The sequence below is a fragment of the Trachemys scripta genome, chromosome 5 (genome assembly GCF_013100865.1).
Source record: "Trachemys scripta elegans isolate TJP31775 chromosome 5, CAS_Tse_1.0, whole genome shotgun sequence".
Taxonomy (NCBI): Eukaryota; Metazoa; Chordata; order Testudines; family Emydidae; genus Trachemys; species Trachemys scripta.
Genome location: NC_048302.1, coordinates 38,370,548 through 38,381,156, shown reverse-complemented (window position 1 = coordinate 38,381,156; position 10,609 = coordinate 38,370,548). Strand labels below are relative to the sequence as shown.

Genomic DNA, 10,609 nt, shown 5'->3' with positions numbered 1-10,609 from the left:
CTCCTTACTCTGAGTTTAGTGTACACTGACCCACGCTGTTCCCCAAGATCTTGCAAGACTTAAGTCAAACCCAACAGTTGAGTGACACTGTCCAATACAAACTGTCAGTAAGATCTGCACAAGAACTGTTTTCTATTAGATGAGAAAAAATGAACGCATCCACTTTGAGAGGAACTGAAAACAGATGTACTACCAATATCACTTCATTTTCAGCCTATGACAAATCTATCCATGCCCTAACACTTGTTCCCAAAGTTATGTGAAAAGATCATTTTTACTGAAGTGCAGTGGTCTCTTCCCTCCTCTTTTCACACACTCTAAGAACACCATTCACTCCCCTTCCAAATGGGTCAGGTTGGCAACTGCAGCAACAAGACATGCTCAGAAGCACTTCCTTTGCAAATGACTACAAAACAGCACAGATACTCCTCTCCCAAGAGTGTAATCCCACTTAGTTTCATACTACAATCAGAGCACCACTTTCTTCTGCCACTACTAGTTAGGTTTAGGGATAGTCAATTCTCATGTTCAGTACAGATAGAAGCTCGGTTTTACCAAAGAAAACTGCCCTCCTGAATTCCTCTCTCCTGCTTGTTGATTTATTACACATACACTAACCTCAATCTACAGCAGTTTGATAACAATTTATTTGAAAGTCCCACTGAGTAAGAAAGGACTTCTTTACAGCTTTAATCAATGAGGTAAAGGTCAAATAAGATTTCCTTTCAGGGAAATGGTGAGTCCCTGTAAAGTCTGATTTAGGAGAACCTAAAAGGCATCCTGTGATCAAGCAGCAGCAGCAGATCACCACTTTTGCAGTGGCCTAAGCATGGTCTGCTTATTTTTGAATATTTCTAGAACATCTATTAGTTTGTTTAGTGCTAGCAGCTTGCCCAGCAACAGTGACTGAGGGATGTATTTACAATACACTCCTCAGCCTTAACTGTGCATCAGGAAGGATAAACATCTTACCAGGCGACTGTGATACTAAGGGAAATTTGTAGCTGGAGGAAAGTGCAGGTCACTAGAGACAAACTGATTCTATTTGGGAATGCTGAATCACAAGATCCTCAGGCACAAGTCAGCTGCAATGAAGGATTAAATAATAGTGGGGGACCCCCCCCCCCAATCTTCCAAACCCCTTGTTTGCAAGTACAAGTTCATTCCAAAGGACAGATCCTTCAAAAGAAAGATGGTGTAAAACCAACAATAGTAAAAATTTGTTTTAGTGATGTCTGTTTCATCAGATGTACAGGAAAGTTCTGCTCCCCAGAAGTTCAAGTCACTTTTTGCTCATATTGGATAGCAATTTGACTTCTTCCTGGAGAAGGAACAGTACTAAATCGATCTCCCTCAGGCATGATTTCTCCTTGAAGGCAGAAGAAGTTATCAGACAGGAGATGTAATGTCACATTGCTCAGTTCCAACAGTCTTCAAGAACAAACATTCAGCAAGGCGCAGGAGACAAAAAACCTAAAATCCTCATATGGACCCTAGATGACAGGGAGAAAAAAAAAAAAAAGATATCAGCTTTGTTAAGAACATGACAAGTACAAAAAGTGTCTGGCTTCTAAGGAAGATTTCAGTGAGACTGCTGATGTCTAAAGGAAGATACAGTGGCAAACCTAAGAAATATCAATCCAGTGCAGTCTTATTTATATGGTGCCCAGAAGAGTTGTAAGTGTTTTGCTTGCAATCTAAATATCCCCACATTGACAAGCTGCTAGCTTTTCACTCCAAGAGCTTCAATTTCCCACTGCTCTGACAGTCATTTCTGTACAATCAACAGTCAAGTATGAGGCCAGTGCAAGATATTTTTAAGAAATAGATGGTATGAATAATTTGCAGAACCCACAGCAATCAACACCATGGTACATGAAAGAAATAACCACTCCGCACCTGACTAGTTCAGCTGACGTATGAGCTTGTTGATTCCCTCGCCTCGGTACCCAGGTTCACCTATCTCCTTGAGGAAACCCACTTTGTTACGTGCAGCATGGCGAGCAACAGAGAGATGAAATGGCCATAAGAAATTAGTGATTTCTCGGAAATGCTGCCCAGCTGAATAAATTTCATGAATAAGATCTTCCAGGCAAATGACATCAAACTTCCCTGGGGGAGGAAGGGCACAAATAAATAAATAAGGAGATGCACAACTATAAAATCCTTCTGCACCTCACCAGACTACCCTCACATTTCCACACAGATATTTCCATCTTCTCTCAATGAGTCACAGTCTCCCCATATATCGCAAACCATTTAAGTTATAGACCCCCTCCCCCCCACCACTTAAGTTCCCTGGAAGCTGCACAGCAGCCTATTTAGCGCCACACAGGTGCTCAATGAACTTGCCCTGGGACCAGCTGGGGGAGGGGCACCCCTTCCCTGGCCCCCAACGTGCTGCAGCTGGGGCAGCCCAGACCTGCCGCAGCCAGGGCGCCCCTCCACGTGGCCCAGACCCGCTGGGGCGCCTATCTTGCAGCCCCAGCCCCAAAGCTGCTGCAGGGAGATTACTCTGGGGCTACAGTGGGGAGAGAGGACTCCCCCAGCTCTCTCCTGCACCCCAAACCTCCTAATGCCTGGCTCCACCCCAGAGCCCACACCCCCTGTCAGAGCCCTCACACCCCTGCATGCCAACCCTCTGCCCCAGCCCTGAGCCCCTCCCACACTCAGAACCCCTTAGCCCCATCCTCACCACATGAATTTTGTTATGTACACCAATATGAAGGTCATGTGTCACACATCACCTCCATATTGGTGCACATAACAAAATTCATTCTGCATGTGGATGGGAAAAATTAGAGGGAACACTGGTCCCCAATTTCCTCAGTTCACTGCCTTTAGGTCCTCTTCCTTACCTAGATGCTCCTCTATCAGAATGTTGTCTGTCAAAGGGACCTTCTTCTTGTTGATCTTTGCTTGACCTCGTTTCAGGATGAGCTCTCGTACAGATTTCAGATTGGGATGTCTGTACGAAATCAAATACCTGGTTGTTACTGCAGGAGGTATTAACAGTGCAGCACAGAGTTAACCAAGGGGATCGCCTACATCACTGTCATGTCACAGAATAAGAAGTGCTAGTATTTGAAGCATATTTAGAGAAAAGGGTCCCAACACCTTTTTTAGATATCAAGACACCAAGGTTGTGAACTGAATTGAAAGAGCTAACTAACCAAGAGGAAAGTAACTACATAAAAAAGCCACTATGAATAATATTTACAGTTTGCCACTTATGAAAATCAGAGGATTACTCACCCCCATGCTACATAGGGCTCCACAGTGCGCAGCATCTTCAGTGAGGCTGGAGTCAGTTTAATGAATGTGCCACTGAAAATCTTCCTCAACCGCAGCATCTCTATCACCCTCCGCACCCTTGGACTCACCCCTTTAATCCTGAATTAGAGAAACCACACTGGTAAGTGTACTTCTCCCACCCAGGCATCACCCCGTGATCACTTGTGGGGGGCTGAATCTTGATAACCCCTGCCTTTTCCTTTCCACTGCAGCAAGTGTAGACCAGGAAATGAGCCTGGGCAAGTACAGGGAAAACCAGCAAAAGGAAGGAAATAGTATCAAAGAAGAAGTTCCTTACTCTGCAATCCGTACAACAAAGGCCAACTTCTGTCCCTGAGGTAGAACCATTTGGCCAGGCTTCTGTTCCATGCGCTTCAACCGGACCTCATCTCTGTGTTTGCGCCGGGAATCTCGAACAAATGTCTCAATACGTTTAAACTGTATCTGCTTCCCCTTCTGGTGCTAAATATAGAAAGATGAGAGATGATCAGCTCTCTCAGAAGGCGTATACGAAAGAAAGGGCCAGCGGCAGGGGGCCGCCCCCCACTGGCCTTGCGGCCATCGGCGGCTGCTTCCGGGGCGCAACATGGTCCATGGTGCCAGGACAGGCAAGAAACCTGCCTTAGCACCCCTGCTGACCAGGAGCCACCTGAGGTAACCCTGTGCCCCAGCCCTGAGCACTCCTCCCTCCCCAATACCCCTCCATCACGGGCATCAACCATTTTCTTGAACTGGGTCGCCAGAAAAAAAAGAGTTTGGAAACCACTGCTCTAATCAAGCACTCGTTCTCTGTCCCAATTAATAATTATTTCATACAAAGTAAGAACAGCTTCAACAGGAGAGACTGAGATAGCCACTCCAGAAAACCCACTAACTGGAAATTATGGCACTCACCTGGAAGATGAAATATCTGGAGTTCAATTCCCTGACCCAAATCAGGCAGATTGAGGTACTGACCCTGGATTTCCCATATCCTGGACAAGTGCTCTAACTACTGCACATGGGGATGCAGAAGAGAAAGATATCACTCCCTCCTCTATTTTTCCTTGAGAAATGATTGCTTAGGCTTGTAACTCCAGGAGAGGGGTCATGATTGCTAATCCTGAGCAGAGCCAGGCTCCTAAATCTGGGCCAAAGGAAAGTGCTTAAGTCCCTTTGACTTCTGGGGACTCAGTGCAACCTGTGAGCTCTCTACAGACCACAAGTCCATAAACCACAATGTGGGAACCAAACATGTTTTCTGCAACACTTCTTTGTTCAGCGTAGACAGGTTTTGGCTGGCAATTCAGCTTGGTACTACAACTAGCTAAACTACAAATAAAGGCCACGGATACACAGCAATTACAACAGCCACCCCCAGCTCCCTTACAGCAATCCCTTATCCTGTGCGTTAGAAACGGTGCCTTCTCCCACATCTACACCCTCCATAGCAACCCCACCCCCAACTATTAAACTACAGAAACGCTCAGAGCCTTTTCCATAGGCAATAGCCCATACAAGTGCCTCCCCGGCCTCGCATGGGGACACTCCTGCAGAATGTGCTTTAGTAGCCTCCACCTCCGGGGCGAGCTGCAGAGGCATGAGCAAAGGAGCAGCTGCCCCGGGGAGAGCGCCGGGTGCCTGCAGTCACAGGGCTCGTACCTTCCTCTTGTCCAACAGCGCCTGCTTTGCCTGGGTGGCCTTGAGGGCCTGATACGCCTTCCTCTTCTTCAGCAAGTTCTCCGGCACCAGCGGGATCTTCCTTTTGGGTCTAACGCAAGAGAACACGGCAAGCGAGACCCGTCACGCCCCGGCCCTGCCGCCGCAGCAGCGCCGGACCCGGCAGAGCTTCCTCACGGGCCCGGCCCGCGCTCAGCGCCCGGCAGATACGGGACCGCCCGCGGGAACCCACCACGCCGCGCGCACGTGCGTCCCCTCCCGCCGCCCCCAACGGCACATAGACACCCCCCGGGGCGCACAGACACCCCTCCCCCCACCGGCGGCTACTCGTAGCGCTCCGGGGCCCTCCCGATCAAACGGATCCTCCCTGCCAGCCCCCGCTCGCAAATTAACCACTCACTCCGGCTCCGCCATGTTTCCTTCTCCGCCTGAGTCTGGAGTCATGCCACTAGTGCGCATGCGGCTATTTTACCAACGAGCGCCGCACACGCAGAGAGGAGCCGCCATCACTGCGCATGCGTCCGTCAACCGCCGCCAGCAGCCCATCTCTCTCCCCCGGAAGTATAGACGCTGTCTCTATGGTTTGGCTGTGACTTCCACCTCGGCTTGGGGGCTCGGGAGCGGAGTGGGTTTGTTGCTGAGGTTCGGGTGACCAGATGTCCCGATTTTAGGGTCTTTTCCTTATATAGGCTCCTGTTACCCCCCCACCCCCGTCCCGTTTTTTCACACTTGCTGTCTGGTCACCCTAGTTGAGGTTAAGAGCGGGGAGAACGTGTTCCACCGTCTGCCTCGGGCTCGGGCTCCGCGTGCAGCTGGAGCGGCGCTGGGAGGCCTGGCAGCGCACAAAGGCTTCAGAAACACCACCAGCTAGCATGCGGGTTGGGATAAAAAAAAATCATGAGACTTGGTAATCTCCTGTGGGGGAGAAAGTGCAGCCTGAGAAGGCTAAAATACTGCTCTTAACATGCCTGGAAACCTAGAGGACCAGTCCTTCCAGGCATCAACCCATGCTTCAGCTGCTACTCTTTCCCTCCTGCTCAGGAGGGATACAAGTAGCCAGGAGGAAAAAGTTTGGTGAGATTTGAAGGCAATTGCAATAGTGCAAGTATTCCAAAAGGATGTCAGCCCCTTCAAAAATCATGCAGTTGGCTTAAAAATCATTAAATTTTAACAACATAATAAATTATTTTTATTTACCTTCTGTTTTGGAGACTTTAAGATTCACTTGGGTCACATTTTCAAGTTTTTCTTCACAACACCAAGGGCTAGAAACTTAATTTTAAAAAATGAAAGCTGAGATTCTTACCTAAATACATGCTTCCAGGAGCAGGGACTTTAAGAAAAGCGCTAAATATTGTGAGGAGGAGTATGGGAAACAATTGGGGAGTGTGTTTTGGGAACCACACAGCCTTAGTAACTGAAGTACCTACAATGCCTGTCTCAGCCATGGGGCAACCAGCATGCTACCAGCCAAGGTTTGGTACTCCTGCATGCTGGTGACTCCACAAAAAAGTGATGCCTATGCCTGGAATAATGTAACAATTATATTAACAATAAGTTCTTCAGGGCAGACGCTATGTGTCTTTCTATGTGTTTGTATGGCACCAGGCAACCTGTGGCTCTCTTATTGGAGTCATTAGCTGTTAAAATACTAATGTGTGTTCCTTGCCCTTTTTACTTCCATCTGTCCTAAATCCCACCATCTGTCCTAAAATTCAACTTCCCCTCGGCCTCTCTGTAACTCATCACTGCAGTCATCACTTATTATCCCAGTAGGGAATGTATATACTTTCCAAACCATGGAAAAAATAAAGAAGCATCTCTCTGCACCATATAATCAAAGAGACAAGGTGGGTGATAATATCTCTTACTGGACCAACGTTTATTGGTGTGTCTTTCACCAACAGGCATTAGTCCAATAAAAGATATTACCTCACCCACCTTGTCTCTAATAGCCTGGGACTGACATGGCTACAATAACACTGCATATCATATAATCAAAGTCCTTTGGGGCATCCTATCTAATTGCAGTATGATAGACACCAAGAACTTGAAATCTAATAATTTTCAAGCACAAGTTGATAGTTAATATCATTACAGGTATTACACCTACCTTTGAATCCTGATGCTAGCTTTTGTGCTATTGCAGCTATAATACCCAAACAAAATCACTTTTCTTTTTCTGTAAGAGGCAGACATATTTACGAATGCTTCTTGCTAATTTATGAATATTGCTATTATCTTTTAACAAAAAGACAATTGTACATACAATACAACAAGCATTATGTCCTGCTAGTGAAGGCAGGGGGCTGGACTCGATGACCCTTCGGGGTCCCTTCCAGTTCTATGAGATAGGTATATCTCCATAATTTAAATAAGTTCATAGATTCCAAGGCCAGAATGGACCATTGTGATCATCTAGTCCCGTGGTTTTCAAGCTGTGGTCCGCAGACCGCTGGGGGTCGAAGACCATGTCTAAGATTTCCAAAGGCATCCGCACCTCCATTCAAAATTTTTAGGGGTCTGCAAATGAAAAAAGGTTGAAAACTGCTAATAGTCGGACTTCCTGTGTAACTCATGCCATAGAACGTCCCCAAAATTATTCCTACAGCACGTATTTTAGAAAAAACATCCAATCTTTATATAAAAATTGCAGTGATGGAGAATCCACCACAACTCTTGGTAAGTTGTTCCAATGATTAATTACCCTCACTGTTAAAAATGTACACTTTATTTCCAGTCTGAATTTGTCTAGCTTCAACTTCCAGCCATTTTATCGTGTTATACCTTTCTCTGCTAGATAGAAGAGCTCATTATCAAATATTTGTTCCCCATATAGGTACTTATAGACTGTCATCAAGTCTCCCCTTAAACTTCAACAGCCTATAGTGTTAACCTCTTGCCATGAATTAATTGCTCAGTTATTCAGCATTAATTCAGCTGACTGCACCCTTTCACTTAGCTGAACAGAGGATTAGAACAGAATGAAGATTTTTTTTTTTTTTTGCACCTTTCTTTTCCTGACAAGGATAGACGTGTTAGATGAACATTAGTTTCCATCCCAGAATTGTAATCACATTAAGTGTCTCACTCTGCTGGGTGTAATTAAAGTGTACTTCTATTCTTAAATTTCCCTTACAGTCCCTCTCTTACTATATCAAGGTAACATTTGGAGCTCCATGTCAATAGATTCTTTAACCTCATTCTGTGCGGTTCAGCATGTTCCATTCATGGGCCACTAACTTTCTAAAAGGAAATAATTAATTCTATTTCAGAGTTTAGCACTAGAGACTTTAGGGATATCATTTTACAGACAGTGAACAGGAAAACTTGACTTCCTGAAGCACTTCTGAATATTTTCTTTAGCTTCAGCTAATTGACATCAAGGAACTTCTAACTGTAACAGATGCCCTTTTAGCATTTTTAATGGCTAACGATAATTAACCTGGGAAAAACTGAAGGAAAAATGAATCCTAAAGGACAACACAATGTGAAACAATGTTTCCTAAATGAGTAAATGACTTACTTCTGAATAAAGGCTCAGTGACTGCAACCCTGAATTCAGTGGAAGTACTTACTTGATTAAGTGCTGCTAGCTTAGGCCCAAGATGTGTGCAGAGTGCAAAGCAGCGACATTTTATTTCAATGGGGCTACTCACGGAGGCTGATGCCACTCAGGGTAAGAGATGGGAGAATCTGACTCACTGCTGGCAATGGTTGTAAGAGCAGGATGCTGATTTTAATATATTCTTAATAGGAATGTCTGAATTTATCACTTTTTGTGTCGTATTTTTGGTCAGCTTTTTATTCCTGTGATAGATCTGTCTCTTCAGCTTTGACCAATAAACATGAATGTACTGTACCATAAATGGAAAATGCAAAGAGAATGTAAGAATGGAGATATGCTCCATTCTGCTCTCTCCCAGGCTAAAGGAACACTTTCTGGGTTACCGGGAAGATGCTATGATGTAAGTCATACTGTCTGCAATGAATAAATATGAATTGCTTTTTCTAACACATTATAATGTATAAATCATTTTGAATCATATCCTGCAACCCTTAGCCATTTAACTAGTCCTTATCATGCAAGTAGTCCCATTGCTTTCCATAAGACTATCGGTGTGAGTGAGATGCAGCCCTTTAGATGCCCCCCTCCCTTGTTTACAAGTGATTTATAACATCATTTGTAAAGTATTTTAAAATAACGTATACTTGGTTCAACAAGTAGGAATGGGTGAAAAGGTTTGGAGAGTTAGTGTAAATAGGTCACCCTGCTTGCTCAGCTTGACCCCTCTGTTCAGGCCTGTGTGACCTTTCCTATCCCCATCTGCTAATTGGTCTTCTAGCCTCCTCTGACACATGACATGGCTTTTGATGACATGCCCAAACACCTCCCTCCAACTTAATACTTTTGCCTTTTAGTAATTACTTGTGATTTAAGGTCGTTCCATTTATTCTCAGTCTATGTGATAAGTGTTCATAAGCAAGGTCATTTACATTTATTTTGAGATCAGGATTTAGTGAGGTGTATCAAATGCTATACCAAAATCCAAATCTATTACATTTACCACTTTTTTGTCGACCACTAATTTATGGGGATTGAAGCTTCATGTCCGTAAATCAAGTATCATTGCCCTGATCCTCAGCATTACTGGGGTATTTCACAGTGTTTCCCCACCATTGGGCCTAATGTGGAGGGACAGGAAACTGATACTAGCCCCAGTACTTGTATTGTGGCTGAAATATGCATGCCTCGGTGCGAGGGTGGGGATGCCCTGGACAATTTCCATGATCCCAATGTTCAGCTTTAATATCATGGTTAATGCAACGGCACATGATATGTGATTGTCCTTGCTGTGGTCAGTGCTATGCTGGCATTGCAGTAACCACTGTGATTTGAGGGAGCCATATGTATAAGCCACCATTCTACATCTAAAGCAACTGTTTTTTGAGTAAAGTGCATGCAACTTCTGCATATGCAGACTTGCCTCATGTAGCATTCCATTTTTTAATTTCCACTTAAAAGAAAAGTTTGATTATGTCTTTTCTGAACGTCCTGTCCTTTTACTTCTAGTTATGAGCCAAATTCTTTTTATTTGGGCTGTGTAAAAAGCCACTGTTTCCACTGTGCTATTTTTAACCCTTAGTTTTAACCAATCATCTTTTTTTCTGCAGTGTAAAGAAGTGTCATCTCAATTTCCTCATAAATCCCACCCTTAATCCTAAACTAAATCTAGTTTCCATTTTTTATGCTTATTAAGCTGAAATTAGGGTGACAGAAGCTTGTGTCTTAATAGTTTTGGTCTATTGCATTTTATTAGGGTTTAAGAAAGTATATATAGTAATGCAATATATAGCAAAAGCACACTGGCTTTTTATTATTTATAATTTTTATTAATTTTTCCAAATTAATATAAATACCACATATACCAAAATGCCAGAGTCGTCATAATACACAAAATAAATAAAGAAGGTTAGGATAAAGGGAGGGGAGAGGAAGCAACATATCTATCTTCAAAGTCTGTGTTAATCGTAGACCTCTAAAATGTCCGCTCAAATGGCTTTGAATTTTTCAGGCATTCCCTTTCTCCAGAATGCAAGTCGTTTGTTAGCTGTGAGGTCGGCCATATTACTCAGCCAGGCATCAATATTTAAT

General features: G+C 44.3%; 1 protein-coding gene across 1 annotated transcript; it reads right to left on the bottom strand.

The window, feature by feature from the left end:
- Positions 1–631: 631 nt before the first annotated feature.
- RPL7L1 (ribosomal protein L7 like 1) lies at positions 632–5,461 on the bottom strand. Its single transcript, XM_034772280.1, has 7 exons — positions 5,354–5,461; positions 4,936–5,044; positions 3,593–3,756; positions 3,256–3,393; positions 2,859–2,968; positions 1,900–2,112; positions 632–1,493 (listed from the first exon to the last, which is right to left on the bottom strand). The coding sequence occupies exons 1-6, from the start codon at positions 5,410–5,412 to the stop codon at positions 1,904–1,906; spliced, it is 789 nt and encodes a 262-aa protein (XP_034628171.1). The 5' UTR covers positions 5,413–5,461; the 3' UTR covers positions 632–1,493; positions 1,900–1,903.
- Between the last annotated feature and the right edge of the window lie 5,148 nt (positions 5,462–10,609).

Coding starts and splice junctions, on each gene's coding strand:
- RPL7L1 (XM_034772280.1), bottom strand. CDS start 5,412: ATGCGCACTAGTGGCATGACTCCAGACTCAGGCGGAGAAGGAAACATG. Junction 5,045..5,353: donor GGAAACATGGCGGAGCCGGA/GTGAGTGGTTAA, acceptor CTCTTGCGTTAG/ACCCAAAAGGAAGATCCCGC. Junction 2,113..2,858: donor TCTGATAGAGGAGCATCTAG/GTAAGGAAGAGG, acceptor TTCCTCCCCCAG/GGAAGTTTGATGTCATTTGC.